Raw genomic sequence first — 24855 nt, 5'->3', positions numbered from 1 at the left:
TCAATTCCTCAGCTATCAAACCAGTAGAATACTTTTCACCTGTTACTTTCACTATCCCCTACTTCCTGAACTTGTCCACATTAATTGTTTTTGATCAGCAGTTAGATTGTAATATATTTTATTTTTTTATTTTGGGATCGCCAATCTTTCCCCGCCACCTAATTTTTGGAATCAACAATTGTGCTATTGCATCTCAACTTATCACTCCCACCACCTCATGTGGGGAGGGTGAGGATGTAGGACCAGCCTCCTTCAATCTTGGCCGTCCATCTCTTTTCACCATGCAGGCCTCACAGCCTCTTGGAGGAGAGGCGCATCCCTCCCAAGCGGTACTGCAAGCCTCTGGGCGCCCAGAAGTGTGACAACAAGAGATGCTCTATAGCGATGAACCGAGTGTCACTTTGCCTCTTGTTTTGCCTGTTCTTTTATCTTTGTTAACAATTATTTCAAAGCCATTAAATACTGTGGAAAGACTATATTGTGAAATGTATGCCCAAATCCAGCAATCTGGCAAAAGACTGAAGTGTTCTGTTAAGGATTAGGGTAACCGTTTGGTTATTTCTACATCAAATTATAAGTTTATAATTGCTTTTTTGTGTCTAAGTAATCTAACCTTTTCCAGATTGCTCTGAGGGAGGCTCACTTCAAAACAATGAAACTCCAGAGGTAGTCACTATATACCAACATAAAGACCATCACAATATATAACCGAACGGGTTAAAACTTAAACTTGCCATCATTATTCATCTGTATTTTTTGTTAAAAATATCATTTTAAATGGATAGATTAATTATTAAACTAAAACACTTGTACAGGGGCGTTTCTAGACTTCACGTTTTAGGGGGATTGTGCCAACAATGTTTTTTTCCAGTATAAGAGCAGAGGGGGGGGCTGACGTTGTTTTTTCCGGTATCAGAGTGGGGGGGGTTGGGGGTGGTTGCTGACAGTGTTTTGCAGAGTGACTTCTTCATTCTTGGATTCTATTCTTTTTAGTGGGGCTGAGAGAAAATACATGGGGTGTCTGACGATGTTTTGTCGGTCTGTTTGACCACGCTGTTACTTCATAATCATATTCTTTTTAGTGGGGCTGAGAGAAAATACAGGGGGACTGAAGCCCCCCTAAATAGGGCTAGCGATGCCCCTGATTTTGTATATACCAGTGACATGTGAGGTCCTCAGATTAGAGCATTAAAAATAAAGTTTTATTCTCTCTTCCAGATGTTTTTTTTTCTCTGTTTAGTTTAGTTAAGTAAAATACGTATTTTAAACCATGTATTTTGTATTACACACTTTCTTAAAATGCACCATGACAACTTAAAAAATACAGCATTGACACATGGATATTATACAACATTTAGAGCATTATCATAATATATTTAGCTATCTGCTATATTCTTTACCTAATCGCATACCCCACACACTACAAATAAAGTAGCAAGTTTGCAAGTTGTTTGGTTTGCAAATTATTTATTGGAAGTTCCTATATAGAACTATAAAAATCTGAAATCTGTGGAAAAACATGACTGCATTTCAGAGGAAAGAACTTGGAAGCATGTGAGATTCTTCTGGAACTTTTTGTTAAATCCTCCCTCCTCTTGGTAGCAGCAACAGGGTAATTTCCACAAAGACAGTATCCCATATCAGAATACGCCCCCAGCTGTGGTCTGCACCGGTATATACCTGAGCGACCCCAGCTGCTGTGGGACAGTGGAGTGTGTGTACCTGGCGCTGTAAGATGTGTCCAGTGTTGCTGGTCCTGCTGGGGTTCAGTGGGATCTGTACTGGAGACTTCTCCCCACCGCAATTTAACATCAGCCTGGATCTGCCTCCCGAGGAAAGATGGCTGTCAATAGCAGACCATTACGATAAAGATTACTTGAAGAAATACGCTGAAGAAATAATCGAGTAAGTACAGTACTATGGGGATGGAAATATATAGCTACAGTACCTTGCATACTGATCCTTGGACAAAAGAGTTTTGTCTGTTTTTACTTATATTACTGACCTTGGCAAAACAAAGTAGTAATCAAAACAGTGAAATGTTGATATATAGATTAATAATAGATATTAATAGATAATAGATAAACATAGATTAAAAAAGTAGATATTATTAATAGTTTAACCCATTAAAACATATTTGTATTGATTTAAGTGGTTTCATAATTCAAGCAAAAACAAGTTATTAGAAGAAACTGCAATAGCAATTTTACATATTTCCACATCAATTGTGTGTTACTAAAGTTAGTTTCTGCATTATTGTACATATTTTTAATCTACCACACTACTTGTCAGTCTGCTGGTCTGATCCATTAAGTCACATAAAACCTCCTCTATTAAGTATTATGCTCTACAGTTTGTCTTAAAAAACAAAAATGCCAGGGCAAAGTTTAAACTGACACAGCAGAACAAAATAAGAAGAGTGCATTTATATACAAAATACTTCCCTTCCCTTCCTTCCTCCCAGCCATATTACATTATATTCAGTTTTCCCATAAATGTGGTTAATGTAAGACAGCTGACTGCCAAGAGAAAGCAATGAAATCTGAACCCATATGAGGTGCCATTAGGGACATAATTCACTGGGAGCACCACAATTCGTCCCCGGCAATTCGTCCCCACGTCAATTCACCCCATCATTATACGTTCTCCACTTTCTTTATTTTTAATAATCCATTTGTAACCATGAGTGCATTCACTTATTGTAGAGCCACAGAACACACATATGTGAATATATAGTAAGCAGGCTATATATATATATATATATAAATACACACACACACAACTATTTTATATTATTTATTATACTGTATGTTTTTAATTGATACATTAACTTGAGACTGTAACCCCAATAATTAAGTTTTATACAATTAGTCACGACAGCTGGCAGCGACGGCTGCAGGCTACTTAAAATAGGTTTCATGTTAATATTGTATATCAATTGGTGCAGTAGTTAGAAAACAGTACTGTGAATCTGGCAATCTGGGTTTAATTCCTGATCAGGATTCCAGGATCAGATTTTTATTTTCTTATGTGTACATTAGTATTATTATTTTTTAATATATAATTTCCTGGAATTAAACAGTATCAGACTAGAACAAACTTTGTGTGTGTGTGTGTGTGTGTGTGTGTATTTATATATAAGAAACATAAGAGAGTTTACATATATATATATTTAAATAGCCTGCCTACTATATATACACATATGTGTGTTCTATGGCTCTACAATAAGTGAATGCACTCATGGTTACAAATGCTCAAGTGTAGAACGTATAATGTTGGGGACGAACTGTTGCAGGGACGAATTGTCGTGGGGATGAATTGTCATGGACCCTAATTCACCCCGTGGTACATACACTATACTGAGATACATACACTACATACTGAGATGCATACACTATATTAAAACTATATATTCATTCTCTGTAATGCTTTTCTTTCTTCTCTCCTCCACTGTCTCTCCTGTTAGGCAGTCATAGGTCGCGTTTTTGTAACACAGATTTCCCACCGATCCTATTGGCGGTGCAGCGCAGATCTGCGCAAAACTGCGAACATCTGCGCTATACGAACGCAACCATAGTAGCTATCGGTAGGAAACCTGTGATTGATAAGATAATCAGATAAATCGCAGGTGTGCGGTGATGGGGTGAGGCCGGGATTCCACCACTCTCCTCCGTGAGGACCAACCAGTGACACAGTGCTATTACAATAATAGTACCTCAGTTACTGGTGTTTATATAGGCTAATGTTTCAGCATGGATTTATTTTCCCTGTGTTGCATGAATCCCTGTAATCTATCCCTACTTGTCATTCAAAAGAAGGTCAGAGAGACATAGCCTACAAAGTCTGTTTTTCAAAAATGTTGCTATTCATGTATTATACTAATTGAAATTACAAGTAGAAGGATGGGTGGTGTAATTTGAGAAATTGTTCAGTTTGTTTGCTAAAAAGCCCAGATGTAATTTCCATTATTGATAAATATTAGTGAATTCCCAGTGTTTGCCACAAAGCTGCCTTACTTAATTTTGAATCCAATTTTTTTTCATTTCCTGTTATTTCAGTTTCTTTGTTCCTAAATGGGTCCGAAAGGTAATATCCCCTGTAATCGAGCTCCTGCAGTATTTTATACCTGAGCCCTATGTCGGAGAGATGCAGGGAGTTTCAGCAGGCTTTGAGTTGAACCTGGCAGATGTCATTCTTCTGAATCTTGCCTACGAGATATCTGGGTAAGTATGCAATAATACCATCTAAAAAAGCCCCTTTGTATTATGTGAGGCACAGATTCGGTTTAAGTTTATTTGTTAAATAAATGTAAGTAGGCCTACTTGTAATTTTGTATATAGTTTGTGTGTTAATACAAGGGAAGAGGTAACTCTTATGGGATATACAGCCTCCAAAAGAAACACACAGTTTGGTTTGAGAAAATTTATATTTTACCTGTAATTTTGTTATGACATGGAATAAGTTAATTTAATGTTGAAGATGTGTGTTACTGATGTTGCAACAGTAGATGTGTGCTCAGTTCAAGCATAGCATTTCAGAAAAGGTTTGATAGCAGCATCTGATGACAGAACATCACTAGAGATGTTTAAGCATAAGAAGCTATTCTGAAGTTGAATACCTATGGGAGTACAGAAAACTGATTCTTGAGACCAAATCTTCTGAGGTTTTGTCTTTAATAACATTTTTCATTCCCCCTCCAGGTCTTGCACCAGTATTGTAGCTCAGGATACTAATGGAAAAATCTACCTAGCCAGAAACATGGATTACCTTTTCCCGGAAATTCTAAAGAATATTACAATAGATATTCTTTATGTCACAAATGGGCAGGTATCTAGACATAGACTTAATATACTGTATACCTATTTGAATAGGTGTGGTCCTCTTTAATAGGTAAATAGACACATGAAGGCAATGATATGGTGCAAATGCTTTTTTATTTACAGTGCAGGGGTGCAGGTACCCCTTAGCTCTTGTTGAGCTTATATATACTTCTTCACAGGCCCCCCTCTAAACAGAAAACACTTAAACACTGGCAGGTTGCCTGCATACATATTATATCCTCACACACACACACATTTATAAAGGCAGAATAAATTAATCTTTAATAAATATATATGCAGACATAGGGTTGCTGTTAACATTTTCTGAGTTCAGATAAATACACATCACCAAAACCATACTGATTATGCAAATAAAGTGTTTTTTTTTTCATGTTGTTTCCAGGTGGCTTACACAGCAACCACATATGTTGGCTATGTTGGCATATTGACTGGCCAGAGTCCCGGAAAGTTCAGCATTTCTGCAAATGAGCGCTGTGGGTGTCCCAGTTTATACCATTGTGAAATTAAAAGAAGCGTATATTCAGTGCTACTCTTCTGACTTACGAGTCATTGACGTCTTTAGTGTATTTATTAGACCTGGGACAAAAATGGCTGAAATATTAATTATTCTGAATTAACAAGTCCATGACAACTTGTCCCCTTCAATTCACCCCGCAACAACATGCCCCCTCGAATAAAATATATGTAAATATATATATTTGTTTGTTAAGAATAAAAAATATGTATATATAGCTATTTTTATGAAGGCCTATATATGTTTATGCACATGTATAGTGACTGTACTCATGGTTAAACATGCTCATATTTAGAACGTATGGTGGTGGTGAATTGACAGGGAAGAATTGACGTGCTCTCTGAATAAACAATGGATTATAATAATCATTATAAATATTATTTATCCTGTCCTTGTTAGCCTTTTAGCATTTACTGATTTTACTACTTAAACCCTGCTGCTCTGAAGTTATGTTGTTGAACTATTTACACATGGTTATTTTTTCATGTAGAGCCTAATGTTATCATCTCAAAACACATCCATATTTTTAGTTAACCTCTTGTAAAAAAAAAAAAAAAAAAAAAGTTGAACATTTTTATTTACTCAAAAATTTGGGAATGATATTAAACTATTTTCTTCACAAATTAAATCTAAAAACAATTAGTATTTGATTTATTAACCAAATATATGTCTGTGTCTACATACAGCTTCGGGGTTTTTGTGGGAAAATGCTGTTTCTGCAATTATGTTAAAAGGCATTCCAGACAGCTGGCTTCTGAGGAATGTAAGTGTTTGAATTTCCCATGTTTAGTACTGTTTTTGTCTTCCCTTCAGTATTACAATGCAAGTCGCAGAGCCTTTTCTTTAGCTACAGTATGTCTTTTCCTTCAATCAAGAAAAGGTCTTATTTATTTCAGGTTCGTCACCAAACCACTGTATTCACCACTCAAAAACATAGTTTGTCCACACAAATGATTACATTCTCAGTTGAATAAAGTAAGCCTATCTACATAATATGCATAATACCCCAAAAGTCATTCAGCTGGTGTCAGTGCAGAATGACCAGCTATATAAGTTAGCAGTATTTGTTGTGTGTGCATTATAATAAAAATAGGTTCTTCCTAACTTAGTGCAACATTAAAGAAATACAAATTATAATTACACCAGTATAATTACTTACCATATTTAAAAACAAAACAAACCCCATGCCCCTAAAATATATTCTTTATTCATAGGCCGATTCAATACAAAAATGTACAATAATTGTTTTGTTGACTTCAAAGTTATATCTCAGAGAGGGGTGAAAAGAAGCTACAACAGAAAGAATAACAATATGGGTGTTTCCCTTTTTCTATATTGACCTATGTGTTTCCTCAAAACACTTCATATTGAAAAGCATTTATTTCTCCTGTAGACACTTGATGAAGCTAAGGACTACAAGGAAGCTGTGCAGAAGCTGTCTAACACCCCCACTATACGTAACATCTACTATACTGTAGCAGGAGTCAATCCTGGCGAGGGTGTAGTGGTGTCAAGAAACCGGACAGGCGCTGTAAACATGTTACATCTCAATCCTCTGAATGGAGAGTGAGTAAGAGTGAATGTGCGGCACTGGTCAAAGGAAAGCCTGGATTTGCGTATAGGTGAACAAAGTTGTTTGTTGTGAAAAGTACTTTATTACTATTCTGTATGTGAAAATATAGGTTTCAGCCCTGCCCATATAACTGCGCAAATCCATCATTAATAAGAACATCGGCACTAAAAGTAAACAAATTAAGGTTGATGTAATGTACATGCAGTAAAGACAGGGATTTCCCTCAAATTATTATTATTATAATTTGTTGTTGTTGTCACACTGTCAATAGTTTTGAAGACACTATTCTTCCAAAATGACATGTGTATAATTAAAATATAGGAAGATATATTTTGTGATATTATATGATTTAACTTAGCAAAGAGAAAAGGTGTCTTGTTAAGGATCACCATTGTTAAACTCTGTATGCATTACATGTATATCATGCTTGATCTGTGAGCTGTGTTTGCTGTTATAGGTGGTACATAGTGCAGACCAATTATGACCATTGGACCACTCCTCTTACATCTGATTTTCGAAGGTGTGCTTTCACTGCTTTTCTGTGGCATTTATTTTTGTAAAAACCTGTACTGATTCACATTTTTATTTCTAAGTAATAGGAAGTGGTTACCGAGAATATTGTAAACTGTAATTAGGTAGCAATGTGTAAGTAGGCTTAGATTTTATCTTGACTTTAGTCTTCATTTCGTATAATCTAAAAAGTAATGTAATAATCCAAAAAAGAAAAGAGAAAAAACAACAATTCTGTGCTTTGCCCGAACCGGTCATTTTATTTATATATATATTTTGTTTCAATTTAAGGCCTGAAGTATATTTTCTCCCAGTCAGTCTTGTAATGCCATTACAAGTAAAGAGAAAGCATTGTTATCCAAGTTCTATCAGTGCTATTAGTAACACAAGTATGTTGTTAAATATTTTAAATGTATGATTTTACTTGTCCTTCACTGCCATGGATTCTTCTTTGTGTATTCAAAAGGTGGAGAACCATCATAGCAATGAATGACACTCAACAAGAAAATATAACTTTTGATACTCTTCATGAGGTAAATTAATACATTACAAAGTGAATAATGTCAAGGGTTTTCAATCCAAATCCTTTAGTTTTGTAATGCAATAAATGCATGCAGTCCTGAGGTTTGACTGAGCCAAAGATTCTTGTCTGTCTGATTGCATCATAATATATATTTGTTTTCCATGTAGTTATATATTATAAATAACCTACAAAGAGATGTGACTACTATTTTTTTAGATCATCATGTTAGCATGTTAGACAACTTCTCTAGACCAAAAGCATAAATCTATGAGTATCGTCTTCCTCCTTCAGATCTGTCAAGATGCTTTCCCCTACCAGCCATGACCACTCACATGTTTTTCAATAATGCACTGAGGGCCAGCTTTTTTCAGTTCCCTAACAACGTTTAAACTTTCAGTTAATTCCTTTTCCATTTCTTGTAGGTTCTATCATTGGTCCCAATTATGAACCGGTATGTAACATGTTCATATAACCCATGATTGTAGATATTAGTCTGTTCAGTGGTAAATCAGCATAAAACAATTGAAATTAATATGTTTAGCACCTTATCTTGCAGTAAGAGGTCAGCTACGTAACTGCAGTTGATTAGAAAAAGAAAGATTTGCACACACATCTAATATGCAGTTCCACATATCCACAGAGGGTGATCATTCAGAAAGCCATCACATTGGACAAACAGTAATATTCTGAGGCAAATAAGGACATGAAGTGACAGTATTCAGATTTATTATGGTACAGTCAGTGTTTTAGTATAGTGCCACCTGCTATATTTACAAAATGGAAATCTAATTACAGGACATTTTGAAAGTCATAATCATTAGGTTGATTATATGGTTTCATAGTCACCTGAACTTTGAGACATAATGGGATTTTAAAATCACCTTTTATTGGAAGTTTGATTTCTTTTTTGTATTACAGAGGGACCATCCATACAAATGTAATGAGTGCTGCTTTTCCAGAACATTACCAAACAGTAGTCAGACAAAATATTTGGACACCTATGTTTCCCGCAGTAGGAAATCGGTGAGCATTTTCATGATAGCAAAAGGTTCCTCAATTAAATATGACCAAAATTGTTTATATACAAATAAATAAATATAATTCAGGCCATTGCTTGCTAAAATACCATGCCATCCTGAAATGCCTAAGGGTCACATCCACCAATCAGAGAAGACTACAGTCATATCTGATTGGCTGTAATAATCAATATGGTGGTGGTGAGGCTAGCAGAGTATTGTTTTAACATTTATTTGGAAACAATTCTAAGAAGGCACAGGTAGAATATTTCAAATGTCATCTACTCTCATCTACAATTTGTACACGTCTGGCTATGCAGTTCTGCAGACATTGGCAGGTGGAATGGTACAAAATTAGCCAAGCACCACCAGGGGAGGGTGGGTGGAAGCCAGCTGGGGAAATTTCAGTTCCCCACACAAGAGCAGCTCCTGTGTCTTCTCAGGCACCTGCAGGCTGAGGTTGTCAACTGTTCAATCTGCATCAGATCTATTTTGCTGAAATTCTACAAAAATGCTTTTGTTGAATGTGTCTCTGATAACCATCATTGTTCCTTAATGGTGTGATTTCATACTCACCAGTTGGTGGCAGCAAACTACCACCAATGGAAAAGCTATAAAACACCTGAAAACTTATGTGTGTGTCTGTAAATTGTTGTTTGATTGTCATGCAGTTTTTCCATATTGATATATAAGTGAAGATGTATATTTTAAAGGTCAAAATCTAGCAGGAGGCACCATGCTTAGGAAAAAGGAAAATATAGTGACAGACTCTGTGGAATATATGTATTTACTTATTTGTGGTTTGAAATATATATGGATCAAAATGTAATCAAAAAAGTTCTGGTAAATAAAGAGGTAAATACCTTTTAATGTTCAAAGTGAATATGATTTATTTAAGTAGCAGAACTCATAAAAGAAGTGTTCCCTGTTTACTCACTTGATTCTATGAAACTAATATTTTGTGAGGAAAGGGGTATTCTCTCATTAACTATGTTGTTCATTTTTTTTTTCTAGGTCTGCCACTAATATAGAATCTACAGAAAAATACAATGAAACAATTATTGCGGCCTGACCTAAGGGCTTCAAATGACTGCTTTTCAGGCAGTCTGTCAACTGGTCACAGCTATTTTACATTACTATATATATATATATATATATATATATGTATATATATATATATATATATGTATATATATATATATATATATATATGTATATATATATATATATATATATATATATATATATATATATATATATATATATATATATACCTTTTTTTTTGTTTGGTCCACTCATTCCAAGGAATGCATGGATAAACAAGCACAGTTAATTTAATTGTCTTCTTTTCCAATGTTATTGCTGTTAAGAATGCTAATTTTTGTTTCTCTAGTTTGGTGTTTTCTATTGTGCAGATAAATACATTGATTTTTAAAACATCTTCCACTGTTGCACAATGTAAGCAAATAATTTACCTCAGTATGTAGCACAGAGCATTTAATCACTAAATTAAATAAAGCGGCATTATCTATGAAATGTATTGAAAGCTGAAGTATAATAGGAATGGTTTGCCAACCCTTGGCAAGTAAGGGGGTATAAAACATGGAATTATGCAGTTACAATAGGCTAATATACTGAAACATTTTGCACACTTCTGTGTTTTTAAAATAATTTGTAGTGTGTGTAAACATTTTTCCACCAATATTGCAAATTTACAAATTATTTCCATTTTATATCTGTCATATCTTGTGGAAATCAGAATATATTTCATACACAGGCAACATATTCTTTAGTTGTAGGGCTTTTACAATATCACGGACGGTTAACTAGCATTTTTTAATTGATTTAAATGTCATCCGAATAAACTTGTTGTTTTTGAAGTGCTGCATAAATACATGTTACATTACTAATATTACTATACATACATTGTTAACTGTGCTTTGAATGATATTGTAAAAGCTTTTTTTATACCTAATTTTAATAATAAAAAAAGGAAATATATGTTGTTGTTGTCATTTAAACGTATTGTAAGTATTTCATTTGTTTTTCTACAATGGCTGATCTTAGACAATGTTTAACTTTAACTAGAACTTTGTGCCTTGACGGTTTCAGAATACTAATGGATTATGGGAGATCAATTATCTCATGGAAATTAATATATAAAATCATGAAAACCCATGAAATCTGTAAAATTATGCAAAATATTAACTGTTGCATTTTCCTGATGGCTGTTTACATGCAAGGCCTGTGGGACAAATAATGTCCAAGTACAGTTCATACCTTGTCTTTGCAGTAATCTAAAGTGAACGTGCTGGACCTTGTGGTTTGCAGACATGCGACCCTTACTGCTAAAGGCTATAGTAAGCTTCTGTTGGAAACTGTCATGCCTGAATTGTATACAATGTGGCATTCTTGGTGATCCCATCTTCATGCTGCATGAAATGACAAATTGCCAGTCCAGTGAAGAAATCTCTTAAAAAGTAACTATCTCCTACCATGCTCTCAGATGCCTTTTAACATACCTTAGGTAGCTATCATTTTCAGGAACATAATAATGTTTGTGTTTTACAATATTATAGTGTCTTTCAAAGTTTGTGATTCATGATGAGTGTTACACTGAATAGTTATAGGGATGCAGATGCCGTCAGGTTGAACACAATGATGTTTTTGTGTGTGTTTTTTCATTCACTTAACTGGAGTTACTTAAGTCAATCTAACAGCCTCAGATATTAGTCTGAAACCTAAAGACAATAAGTGAGTGTAATCAAATTTACCCTGAATTTAGATTGGTTTTATTTTTGTTAAGCAATATCTTCATATCAAACATATATAGTACATAGTATAGTATTGGGGAGTGTTACTGAAAAGGGGTGTTAAGAAAGCATAATTTGTTATGGGCTATCATTCATTACTGCACATGCAAACCAATTCAAATTAAAGAAAAGAGCATATTTATTATCAATAATAAAATGTGCTTTTAGACTAAGGGATTTCTTTAAGTAAAGTGGAGAGATTAAACACAAGCCAGAAATGTGGGTCTTTAGTGCTAAACACAATTGAGGCATGTATGATTATATATATATATATATATATATATATATATATATATATATATATATATATATATATATATATACAGCTCTGGAAAAAATTAAGAGACCAATCCAAGTTCAAAAATTAATGTTTAGTGGTGTCTTAATTTTTTCTATAGAGAGAGAGAGTTTATTTTTTAATTATTTTATTATTGTTTTTACTCAAATTGTCTTGATCTTTCAGAATAATGACTCCACCTGACTTGTTGAGGCGGATAGGGGACTCGACAGGACTACTCCCCTGTCACAACTCTGTCACATACATACCCCACACATCACAAGCAAGCCAGCAGGTTTCCCACACACTGCAGATAATCTAGCATTTCTTGAAGTTCCCAACACAGAGGCATGGCTGAGAGCTATAAAAACCCGCACCCTTTGGACTGCGTTTCAGGGCCACATCGCATCGTACTACTATAAAGTGGCCAAGCCTAATGCAATCAGTACGCGTTCAAAGTGGTCCAGAGGCATACTTTGTTTTATACTCTTTTCACTTATGTGTATTTAGGAGATACATCCTCCCTCCTCTTGGTGGCAGCAGTCAGACAGCCGTGCAGTGGCTTCAGTTTTGCTCAGCGCCGCGGCTGCTGTGGGACAGTGGAGTGTGTGTACCTGGCGCTGTAAGATGTGTCCAGTGTTGCTGGTCCTGCTGGGGTTCAGTGGGATCTGTACTGGAGACTTCTCCCCACCGCAATTTAACATCAGCCTGGATCTGCCTCCCGAGGAAAGATGGCTGTCAATAGCAGACCATTACGATAAAGATTACTTGAAGAAATACGCTGAAGCAATAATCGAGTAAGTACAGTACTATGGGGATGGAAATATATAGCTACAGTACCTTGCATACTGATCCTTGGACCATACCGTAGTGAAGTTAGTTAGGGGATTCAGATAGTTGCCAGTACATCAAATTGATATGTTAGGTTTTATAATAGGAAACTTAAACATAGTACTGTATATCTTGACAATACAGAGTTGTCATAGTTTTACTTTCAATAGCTTGCTACAGTGTAACTGGGCAGTTACATGACTAGAACTAGGCTACATCGTGTCCCACTTATTTATAATCTAAGCATGGATACAATACTGTGATTATGTTTAGCCTGTACTAGTTAAGAGCTATTTCGTTTTTTACTTATTACTGACCTTTGGCAAAACAAACAAACAAAATAATAAAAACTGAACATAGTTTCTAAATTCTTGCATACTTCCCTGTTTTACACATTTATCCTCAGCCACAGCTCAGTCCTCTGGTCAAATGCACTTAGTCACATGATAGCATGAGAGGCCCCCAGCATAGGTCTTGACCATCTTAAAATTGTCAGGGCAGCAGAACAAAATGAGAATATATGCATTCACACAGAATCGCAGCAAAATACTTCCCCTTTTTTCCAGCAACACTACATTGTATTTAGTTTCCCATAAATATTGTATTAGGTAATGGTACCTGTCATTTACTGGTGTTTGTATAATGATTTCAGCATTGATTTATTTCTCCTGTAATCTATTCCTGCTTGTCATTCAAAAGAAGTTCAGACAGAACTGTTTACAGAAAATGTTTACATTTCCACTGATTTGTGGTATCAAATTATGTAATAATCTCTGTACATATTGTTTCTTTAAAGATGAGGAGAAGGGTAGTTAGTGTAATTAGGGAATCTGTTCAGTCTCCTCAAAAGCCCAGATATAATTACTATAATTGTTAAATATTAGTGAATTCTTAATGTTTGCCACAAAGCTGCCCTTATTATTTTTTAATGCTGTTTTCGTCATATTCTATGTTATTTCAGAAAATTTATTCCTAAATGGGTCCACAAGGCAATATCCCCAGTAGTTGAATCTCTGGAGAATTATATGCCTCAGCCCTATGCCGGAGAGATGCGAGGAGCGTCCAAAGGCTTTGGATGTAGCCTTGCAGATGTCATTGTTCTGAATCTTGCCTACGAGATAACTGCGTACGTATGTAACTGAGGAATTGAAAAAGGGTTGTTATTTATTTTTGTTCTATGAACTTTACTGTTTCCAGTAACACAATGTAGAAAAATACCTTTAGTATAATGGGAGGGAATTATTCTGTTTCAGTTTATTCATTTTAAATACATGTAATTGCTTGTAATTATGTAATTCAGTGTAAAAAAACAAACTCTCTCTCTCTCTCTCTCTCTCTCTCTCTATATATATATATATATATATATATATATATATATATATGTGTGTGTGAGAGAGAGAGAGAGAGAGAGAGAGAGAGATATGGAGACTGCTCAGTTTAACCATTTATCCGTTTAACCATGCATTTCAGAAATTGACTAACAGTATGATAACAGAAAATCATAAGATGGAAGCATGAGAAGCTATACTGAAGTTGAAGGGAATACATATTGGAGTACAGAAAACTGATTATTTTTTAGACCAAAACTTCAGAGGTTCAGCAAAATTAAATGAACAGTTCCTTATGAAAATAAAAAAGACTGAACTGAAGCATTTCTTAATTTCTTAATTTTTTCAAATTTTCAAATTTTAATTTCCTAGGTTTTGCACTAGCATTGTAGCTCAGGATATCAATGGAAACCTCTACCATGCCAGAAACATGGATTACCCTTTCCCAGCAATTTTAAGGAATATGACTATGGATATTCTTTATGTCAGAAATGGGCAAGTATGTAGAACAACTTAGTGACATTCCTATGTGATTAGCTCTGAAAATATTGTATACCTATTTGAATAGGTGGGGTCTTAGGGACACAGACACACGAAGGCAGGGACATGGTGCAAATGGAGATGCTTTTTTATTTACAGTGCAGGGGTGCAGGAAAACTAACAAAATCAAACAAAACCTTGTTGAGCCAATCTCTACATCTTCAGAGGTCTCTCTCTTAACTCAAAACACTAAAACACATTACACTAGGAATTGCCATTTTGTGCTCCTCCTAGCACCATGTTACAATCATGTTACATGATGTTCCACTATGGGAACGAGCTACTGACACAGGGGAAAAAACTTGTCACGTAGTTTTTATGAGAGTGTGTGTACGTGAGGGTGCATCTCATTGGTTGAGCTTGGAGCAGAGAGAAGCTTGTTTGGGGTTGTCTTCTTCTCTGAACCTTAGTTTTAATCTCCATCCACATGTATCCACACACACACACACACACATACACACACACACACACACACACACACACACACACTTATGAAGGCATAATAAATTAATCTATTATGAATGTATTTGCAGACATAGTGTTACTATTAAGATTGCTTCAGAGTTCAGATGCATAAATATAATCAAAACCATACTGAGCAAATTATTTTGGTTAAAGTTATAACTGTTGTTTTTTGACGTTGTGTCCAGGTGGCTTACAGAGGAACCACTTTTGCTGGCTATGTTGGCATATGGACTGGCCAGAGTCCCGGGAAGTTCACCATCTCTGGAGATGAGCGCTGTGGGTGTACAGTTCATAGTATTGTGAAGTTAAAAGAAGCATATATCAAGCACTACTTACGAGTCACTGAATACTGTATTTATTAGACTTGGGACAAAAATGGTTGAAATATGAATTATCCTGAATGAACAGTGGGTTATAATAATCATTATAATTAACAGACCTTGTCCTTGTCAGCCTTTTACCATTTACCCTGCTGCTTTGAAGAGATTAGTATGTATAGTATAGTATAGTAGTAAGTATTTGGTTGAACTATTTAGGAATGGTTAGTTATGATATTAAACTATTTTTTTCACAGATTAAATCTGAAAAAAAAAAAAATCCTTGGTGTAATATGTTTAAGTTGGCATTTATAAACAAAAAACATGTCTGTGTTTATATTCAGCTCAGGGGTTTTGGTGGGAGAATGCCGTTGCAGCTTTTCTGATGAAAAACACTCCAGCCAGCTGGCTTATGAGGAATGTAAGTGTTTCAGATTTATAATGCAAGTCCAGTTGCAGAACCCTTTTCACCTATGGTTATTCCTTGAGTCTAAAAAAAGTATTATTTATCTCAAGTTCAGTTTTATCAATCATGTCATGATCAAGAGAAAATGTCTGGTAATATTGAGGTTGTGATCACAAGATAACAAAGACGGCAATAAACCGCTGTATTTACCACTCACAAACAGAATTTGTCAACACAAACAGTTACAGTTTCAAAAAGTAAGACTTTCTACATAATATGCACTTCTACCCCAAAAGGTCGTTCAAGTGGTGTTGGTGCACAATGACTGGACTGTGTCTTGCAGAACCCAGAAACATAAGTTAGCAGGAGTTTATCAGACAAGTGCATTAATAAAAAAATAGTTTCTTCCTAACTGAGTGTAACATAGAAGAAGTACAAATGATAATTACACAAGTGTTACATTTTCGATGTGATTAAACTAACAACGTTTATAAATACCACCACGCTCCGAACAGCATGCTTTTTATTCATAGGCCGTATTAAAAATGTATTTATTTTTTTGTCTTGACCTAGCATAGAAGGGTAAAAAACGTCTACAACAGAAAAAGGTCTGTAACGGAAACTTTTTTGTTTGCTTCAGTTGTTGTCACCTATTGGTATTTGTCTTTCTTTATTGACCTATGTGTTTCCCCAAAACACTTAATTGAAGCACATTTATTTTCCCTGTAGACACTTGAAGAAGCTGAGGACTTCCAGGAAGCCGTGCTAAGACTGTCTAAGGTCCCCCTTATAAGTGATGTCTACTATATTGTAGCAGGAGTCAATCCCGGTGAGGGTGTAGTGGTGACAAGAAACAGGAGAGGGGCTGCGGATATCTGGCCTCTTAATCCTCTGAATGGAGAGTGAGTAACTAGAGTGGATGTGTGGCACTGGTCAAACCAAAGCCTGAATTTGTTGTGAGCTGAAAACAAATGTTTGTTATAAAAAGTAATTATTACAAATTCTGCATGTGAAAATATAGGTTTCAGCCCTGCCCATATAACTAAGCAAATCGAGTTGAATAGTTGAAAAATTAAGGTCAAAGAAACATACATGACTTCGTACAATGTTCTTCCAAAATAACAAGATCAATCTTTCAGCATGTATACTTTAAAATAAAGGCAGATATATTATTTGATTTTGGAATGAAAACACAGGTGTCTGGTTAAGGATCTTCTATGTTAAACTCTATAATTTGAATACAATACTCCTGTAATATACATTTTGCTTGATCTGTGAGCTGTGTTTGCTCTTATAGGTGGTACAGAGTGGAGACCAATTATGACCATTGGACCACTCCTCCTCCAGATGATGATCGAAGGTTTGCTTTCACTGTTTTTCTATAGTATTTTTGCAGAGTAAATGGTAAGCCTTTGTGAAACTGCTTCAAGTTAATCAAGGGGAAAATGTTTAGCTACACTGGGCAAATATCTTGACGCAGAAGATCCAGTACTGACTGACAGGAGGAGCGCTTGGTGCTTGTTATCTGTACTCCCTGGATTAGTAATCCAATTAGTAATGAACACATTACAGACTGCCATATAAACTGTTGCAAGAAGTGTACTGACAGTCCATTGTATGCTCCTACTATAAGAAAAGATGTGAAGCTGTAGATGGTGTGTTGTCTTGCCTAATAAACTGATTTTACTAGGCCTTGACCAAACCAAAACTGACCACCTGCGAATCACAACGTACAAACCTGGGGGGTTGTCGAATCTGGTGTGTGTGTGTTTGTGTGTAAATATACATGCTTAAACCATGAAATAATGTATATGAATCACTAAAAAGAGCACCATTTAGTCAACTAATTTTGACCTTTTATTTAGCCCTGCTTCATTAACACACTTTAATTTATATTTTTACTTTTCCTTAACTGCCATGATTTTCTCTTTATTTGTGTATGCAATAGGACACCAGCCATCAAAGCACTTAATGCCATTGGACAAAAAAACATCACTCTTGATACTCTGTATAAGGTAAATCAAAATACATCTAGTATCCTGTTCAATGCTGATTGAAAGATGATGATTTAAAATAAAGTTAATTACAAAAATGTTTCTCTTTGCGATTTATGACTCTTGAGTATTGAGAGAGACTGTTGCATGTCTGAGTGCTTCATAACGTACGTTTCCCTGGTAGTTATATATTATAAATAGCCTACACAGAAATGTGACTGGTTTTTAAGATCATCATGTTAGCATGTTAGAAAACTTCTGTAGAACAAAAGCTTAAATCTATGAGTATCTTCTTCCTCCTTCAGATGTGTCAAGACGCTTTCCCCTACCACAGCCATGAACACTCGCATGTTTTTCAATTATGCACTGATCACCACATCACATTGAGTAACCGTTTCATGAACTTCCTGGAACAGAAGCTTTTCTTTTCAGTTCCCTAACAATTGCTGATTGCATTAATTCACTTAATTGCTTTAATATTTCACTAATTTGTCGATTCCTTTTCTGTTTCTTGCAGGTTATATCAGTGCACCCAACATGCAACCGGTATGTATGTAACCCATGATGTTAGATATTAGTCTGTCCAATAGGTAAATGGTAGATAAGCATAAAGCCATTTAATATAATATGTTTAGCACATTATCTTGCAGTAAGATGTCAGGTAAGTAACTGCAGTTGATTAGAAAAATAAATATTTGCACACACATAGAATTTGCAGTTTTTCACCCGATCAGAATTGCCTCATGCCCCATGAGGCGGTCGCCCCAGTCATCCTGTGTGTTACCACAATTAAACAAAAAAATCTATCTGACTTTTTTGTGAAATGCAAATTCACACATATTTAATGAGGTTCTGCTTCATTTGCATATTCAACTAATATATATTTTTTTAACTTGCAATTTAAAAAAATATTGTATTTATGTATACTTTCAGCATGTAAAGTTCAATTGTGATAAGAGTAAAGGAAAAAAAGGCGTATTTGACTGTGAAGGCTGTCCCCCTCAAGTATATCAGAATCACATCCTAGCTTTCTCCTGCCTTTCAATATACAACTGCATATTCTTATTCTTTTTCAAATAAAGCAGAAGCAAAAGCAAAACATGCTTTCAGTGTTTGAGTCAGAAAGAAAACAGTTACGTTGATCACCTGTTCACTCGGCAGCAGTAACAGAGAACAGATAATCACCGTTACCTCTTTGTTGCCCACAGAAATAAAGCACCAATATTATTGTGCTTCAATTTGAAGTGTAACTGACACACTAGCCAAAATGATTGGTTTATATGCACTCATGTGCTTGCATGAGTGTATAGGTAAATATCTATGATTTTTCTGTTCCATTCCATAATTCTAGTAACTTTTAGTATGTAAAATAATAACGTTCATCACAATCATGGCCACTGTAATTATCTCAAAAGAGCTCTTCTGTTTATCATGCTCAAAGTGTACCGGTGAACATTGAGCCATATGGTCACAGTACCACTGAACATAGCTGCTGTGGGGAAGACAGATCCCGTGCTGTTGAAATGTCACATTCTGATAGAAAGAGCTCTCCTTTGGGATATTTACAGTGAGGGAAAAAAGTATTTGATCCCCTGCTGATTTTGTACATTTGCCCACTGACAAAGAAATGATCAGTCTATAATTTTAATGGTAGGTGTATTTTAACAGTGAGAGACAGAATAACAACAAAAAAATCCAGAAAAATGCATTTCAAAAAAGTTATACATTGATTTGCATGTTAATTAGGGAAATAAGTATTTGACCCCTTCGACTTAGTACTTGGTGGCAAAACCCTTGTTGGCAATCACAGAGGTCAGACGTTTCTTGTAGTTGGCCACCAGGTTTGCACACATCTCAGGAGGGATTTTGTCCCACTCCTCTTTGCAGATCCTCTCCAAGTCATTAAGGTTTCGAGGCTGACATTTGGCAACTCGAACCTTCAGCTCCCTCCACAGATTTTCTATGGGATTAAGGTCTGGAGACTGGCTAGGCCACTACAGGACCTTAATGTGCTTATTCTTGAGCCACTCCTTTGTTGCCTTGGCTGTGTGTTTTGGGTCACTGTCATGCTGGAATACCCATCCACGACCCATTTTCAATGCCCTGGCTGAGGGAAGGAGGTTCTCACCCAAGATTTGACGGTACATGGCCCCGTCCATCGTCCCTTTGATGTGGTGCAGTTGTCCTGTCCCCTTAGCAGAAAAACACCCCCAAAGCATAATGTTTCCACCTCCATGTTTGACGGTGGGGATGGTGTTCTTGGGGTCATTCCTCCTCCTCCACGCACGGTGAGTTGAGTTGATGCCAAAGAGCTCGATTTTGGTCTCATCTGACCACAACACTTTCACCCAGTTCTCCTCTGAATCATTCAGATATTGGCAAACTCCAGACGGGCCTGTACATGTGCTTTCTTGAGCAGGGGGACCTTGCGGGCGCTGCAAGGTTCCAGTCCTTCACGGCGTAGTGTGTTACCAATTGTTTTCTTGGTGACTATGGTCCCAGCTGCCTTGAGATCATTAACAAGATCCTCCCGTGTAGTTCTGGGCTGATTCCTCATCGTTCTCATGATCATTGAAACTCCACAAGGTGAGATCTTGCATGGAGCCCCAGACCGAGGGAGACTGACAGTTATTTTGTGTTTCTTCCATTTGCGAATAATCGCACCAGCTGTTGTCACCTTCTCACCAAGCTGCTTGGCGATGGTCTTGTAGCCCATTCCAGCCTTGTGTAGGTCTACAATCTTGTCCCTGACATCCTTGGACAGCTCTTTGGTCTTGGCCATGGTGGAGAGTTTGGAATCTGATTGATTGATTGCTTCTGTGGACAGGTGTCTTTTATACAGGTAACGAGCTGAGATTAGGAGCTCTCCCTTTAAGAGAGTGCTCCTAATCTCAGCTCATTACCTGTATAAAAGACACCTGGGAGCCAGAAATCTTGCTGATTGATAGGGGATCAAATACTTATTTCCCTCATTAACATGCAAATCAATTTATAACTTTTTTGAAATGCGTTTTTCTGGATTTTTTTGTTGTTATTCTGTCTTTCACTGTTAAAATACACCTACCATTAAAATTATAGACTGATCATTTCTTTGTCAGTGGGCAAATGTACAAAATCAGCAGGGGATCAAATACTTTTTTCCCTCACTGTACAATAGCCATGATAAAGTTAACTTAAATGATGAAATAGAACAGAAATATCACAGATACTTTAGTTACACACTGCTACTAACACTGGAGTACACATAAACAAATCATTTTGGTGAATGTGCTAGTTCCCCTTTAAGTACAAAGCTAAAATCCTGTCCTGTCTCAATGTGTCCCAGTGACTATGGAGTCATGTGGTTGCCCTAGAACACGTGATTTTGCTTATTCAAGTTTACAGTTAAAAAAACAAGTTTGCTTTCTGTTTTTGTATTGTAGCATAACCATCTATACAACAGTGATGACTGCTGCTTTTCCAGAAAAGTACCGAACAGTAGTCAGAGAAGAAACATAGACATCTGTTTTCCACAGTAGATAAAGGGTGAGCATTTTCATGACAGCAAAAGGTTCCTCAGTTAAATATGGACAGAATTGTTTATATACCAATAAATACATAATTCAGGCCACTGCTGGTGTTGTAGGCTAAAAACCTTGCCATGCTGATATGCCTAAGGGTTGAATCTACCAATCAGAGAAGACTACAGTCACATCTGATTGGCTGTAATATTCAATATGGCAGTGATGAGGCTGTCTAGTATGGAGGGACATCACTGTCAAAAAGATTTGTATTCATAAAAATATTTTGTATTTGTAATTACAGATACAAATCTAAAATATGAGTACAAACCTAAAATATAACTCAAACAATTATGAGTACATGTCAGAAATATGAGTACGATCATAGACCGAAGGGAGATTACTGTGAAATGATTTGTATGCATACATAATTTGTACTTGTACTGTACAACTCACATTAAGTTACGAGTATGACCATGCACATGTGCAGTATTATAGTCTTGTTTTACAATAAGCATATAGAATTAGCATTTTGATGAGACTGGCATTGAATTATTATGAGAGAACTTGTAACCTTTTTGCTTTTTTGATTTGTATCTGTAAGTACAAAATGTTTTTACAGATACAAATATTATTGACAGTGAGGTCTCTCCTATTTGGAAGCAAATTTAAGAAGGCACAGGCTACTCTGAAATATAAATATTTGTTTTTACTCTTTTAATACTGTCATCTGCTATTTTTGCATATGTTTGGCTTTGCAGTTCTCCAGATTCGTGTGCAGATTGTGTTTCTAGAAAACATACAGTAATTGTTCTTTAATGATGTGATTTTCACCAGTTGGTGGCAGCAAACTATTAGCAATGGAAAAGACACTCTAAAACGCCTCAGAACTTGATGTGTGTGTGTTTGTAATTTGTTGTTTAATTTTGATGAGATATTTTTGCATATTGTGCTTCTTCACTTACATATAATTCTAAACCTCAAAATCTTGCAGTAGGCACCATGCTTAGGAAAAAGGGAAATAAAGTGAATACCCTCCCTTCACTAACTGTGGAAAATACATTGCATTCCTTTAGGCAGCCAAATTTTACAGATAAGTACATTTTAGGTAATTGAACTGACAGGTCTGTAAATTGTAAAGCATATGTTTAATCTCACCCCCCACACACTCAAACACATATGATGTTGTCGTAAATACCTTTTTAAGTTAAAAGTGAATATGATTTATTTTAGTAGCAGAATTCTTAAATGAACAGATCCCTGTTGTATTCTTTCATTAACTGTATTGTTAATTTATATTTTCTAGGTATGCCACTTGTAAGGAATCAATCTACAAGATACTACAATTAAGTAATTATTGCAGCCTGACCTAAGGGCTTTAAAAACTCTGCTTTTAAGCCAGTCTGTCCACTGATTTTACCCTCAGAAAATAATCACATCTTTTATGACATTACAATTAATATATATTCTTCTGGTCCACTCATTCAAAGGAATGCATGGATAAGCAAGCATGGAATGTTAATTGATTTGTTTTTGCCCTCAAGGTTGATACTTTTTCCCTCTTTTTTTTTTGTGCCAATACATAGATTTAAAAAATAAGGTAACTAAACTAATTTTGCCTCCCACTACTGCACCATGCAAACAAACTGTTTACCTGAATACTCAGCATAGAAAAATAAAACTGTGAAATTTCTTGAAAACTAAAGCATAATAGGAATGGTTTGCAAACCCTTGGCAAGCAAGGGGTTGTATATACTGGTCCATATAAAACATGTTAGAATTGTGCAGTGGGACAATAGGCTAATATACTGAAATATTTTATTTTATTTTGTGTTTTTAAAATTATGTGCAGTGTGTGTAAGCCAGTGGTCTCCAACCCTGGCCCTGGAGAGCCCCTGTCCAGCAGTTGTTTTGTGGTCACCCTTCTATCACCAATTTATAAACACCAGAAAGTATTTCATTTTGGACAGTTAAGCAGGTGGTTTGGTAAAGTCAGTCAATTTGAAAACATTGGAGCAATCCTCAGAATACCTTCAACCTATCCAGGCAAGAATACCCTTAGTTGGGTTGCTTTAATTGATTAATAACTCACATGTGTTCCCAGTATTTAGAAATTTGTGATTTAGGTTGACCTATAAGCAGGGCTTAAATTCAGGTGCAGCTTGACTCGAGACTGTGGCTGTTCTGTAGTACAAACAATACAACATTCAGCTTTACTTAAATACTGTTTAAGTAATTATGAAACGATTTATTTTTGTGAGTACTGTGCAATTTATTTGCATAATATTTTACGACAAATTAATATATTAATGAATTCGGAGGACAGCAGGAGCAGGAGGGTTGGAGATCACTGGTGTAAACATTTGTCCACAATTGCAAATTAATGAATTACTTCCATTTTATGTTTCATATCTTGTGTAAATCTGGATATATTCAATACACAAGCAACATATTCTTTATTCGTAGGGCTTTTTCAATAACTTGGAGGGTTAACTAACATTTTCAACGTGATTCATAAGTCTTCCTAATAAACGTATTGTTTTTCAAGGTGAATGCAAATGCTGCAATGTCTACTAGTAACGCTGCACTTTCCGTGCCTTTCTTGATTTTTAAAGAAAAGATTTAATCAAAGAGAGAATATATTTTCTTATGATTTCTTAACATTGTTATTAAATACATGTTTTATATAACTAATGTCTTGAAAAACACATACATTTGTAATGTGCTTTGCCATTTTTGTAAATGCTTTTTTATTGTCTGACTTCAATTTTATTAATCATTAAAAAAGGGAACATCGATATTGTTTGGCTGTTGTCATTTAAACATATTGTAAGCATTTTGTTACTTTTTCTACAAGGGCTGATGATAGAATTTCAATATATAACTTTAACTTGAACTTTGTGCCTTGACTGTTTCAGAATACTCCTGGATTATATAATAGCAGTGATCTTTGATTATTCCTTCTACGCCTCTATTAGACTGACAATTATTTAAGTACTTCAGTTAAATATCAAGTATTTAAATAATTTAAGTAATTATGCAGTTTTAGAATTTCCAAAGTGACTTACATAGTTTTACTGACACTAGCACAAGGGTTTCTGATACTACTATTATTATTTATTATTATTATTATTAAATTATTATTAACTGCTCCCACAATTTTTAATCATATGAGGCACAGAAAGAATTTGGGAGTGTAACTGTCTTTAATAATAATAATAATAATAATAATAATAATAATAATAATAATAATAATAATACTATTATTTATTATTATTATTATTATCAGAAACCCTTGTGCTAGTGTCAGTAAAACTATGTAAGTCACTTTGGAAATTCTAAAACTGCATAATTACTTAAATTACTTAAATACTTGATGTTTATCTGAAGTACTTAAATAATTGTCA

The 24855-nt window shown here is 35.4% G+C and overlaps 2 protein-coding genes across 2 annotated transcripts; both read left to right on the top strand.

Moving 5' to 3' along the window:
• The first annotated feature begins 1618 nt into the window (after positions 1 to 1618).
• On the top strand, positions 1619 to 10978 carry LOC136754773 (N-acylethanolamine-hydrolyzing acid amidase). The gene is made up of 11 exons (XM_066710894.1): positions 1619 to 1905; positions 4059 to 4223; positions 4701 to 4827; positions 5224 to 5314; positions 6042 to 6118; positions 6749 to 6921; positions 7386 to 7448; positions 7905 to 7971; positions 8384 to 8412; positions 8880 to 8984; positions 9992 to 10978. The coding sequence occupies exons 1-11, from the start codon at positions 1736 to 1738 to the stop codon at positions 10047 to 10049; spliced, it is 1125 nt and encodes a 374-aa protein (XP_066566991.1). The 5' UTR covers positions 1619 to 1735; the 3' UTR covers positions 10050 to 10978.
• A 1664-nt stretch (positions 10979 to 12642) lies between these two features.
• LOC136754772 (N-acylethanolamine-hydrolyzing acid amidase) lies at positions 12643 to 24246 on the top strand. The gene is made up of 11 exons (XM_066710893.1): positions 12643 to 12864; positions 13860 to 14024; positions 14599 to 14725; positions 15417 to 15507; positions 15893 to 15969; positions 16684 to 16856; positions 17252 to 17314; positions 17903 to 17969; positions 18466 to 18494; positions 21371 to 21473; positions 22755 to 24246. Exons 1-10 carry the CDS (start codon positions 12695 to 12697, stop codon positions 21444 to 21446), a joined length of 1038 nt encoding a protein of 345 aa, XP_066566990.1. The 5' UTR covers positions 12643 to 12694; the 3' UTR covers positions 21447 to 21473; positions 22755 to 24246.
• The last annotated feature ends 609 nt before the right edge of the window (positions 24247 to 24855 follow it).

This window comes from Amia ocellicauda, chromosome 8 (assembly GCF_036373705.1).
Source record: "Amia ocellicauda isolate fAmiCal2 chromosome 8, fAmiCal2.hap1, whole genome shotgun sequence".
NCBI lineage: Eukaryota > Metazoa > Chordata > Actinopteri > Amiiformes > Amiidae > Amia > Amia ocellicauda.
The sequence above is the reverse complement of the archived record's forward strand: the minus strand, read 5'-3'. Positions and strand labels throughout refer to the sequence as shown.

Bases quoted from the DNA above. Each gene is read 5' to 3' on its own strand.
- LOC136754773 (XM_066710894.1), top strand. From the start codon at position 1,736: ATGTGTCCAGTGTTGCTGGTCCTGCTGGGGTTCAGTGGGATCTGTACT. The intron at 1,906-4,058 runs GTAAGTACAGTA...CTGTTATTTCAG, and splicing joins TACGCTGAAGAAATAATCGA to TTTCTTTGTTCCTAAATGGG. The intron at 7,972-8,383 runs GTAAATTAATAC...CATTTCTTGTAG, and splicing joins CTTTTGATACTCTTCATGAG to GTTCTATCATTGGTCCCAAT.
- LOC136754772 (XM_066710893.1), top strand. From the start codon at position 12,695: ATGTGTCCAGTGTTGCTGGTCCTGCTGGGGTTCAGTGGGATCTGTACT. The intron at 14,726-15,416 runs GTATGTAGAACA...CGTTGTGTCCAG, and splicing joins TTTATGTCAGAAATGGGCAA to GTGGCTTACAGAGGAACCAC. The intron at 17,315-17,902 runs GTTTGCTTTCAC...TGTATGCAATAG, and splicing joins CCTCCAGATGATGATCGAAG to GACACCAGCCATCAAAGCAC.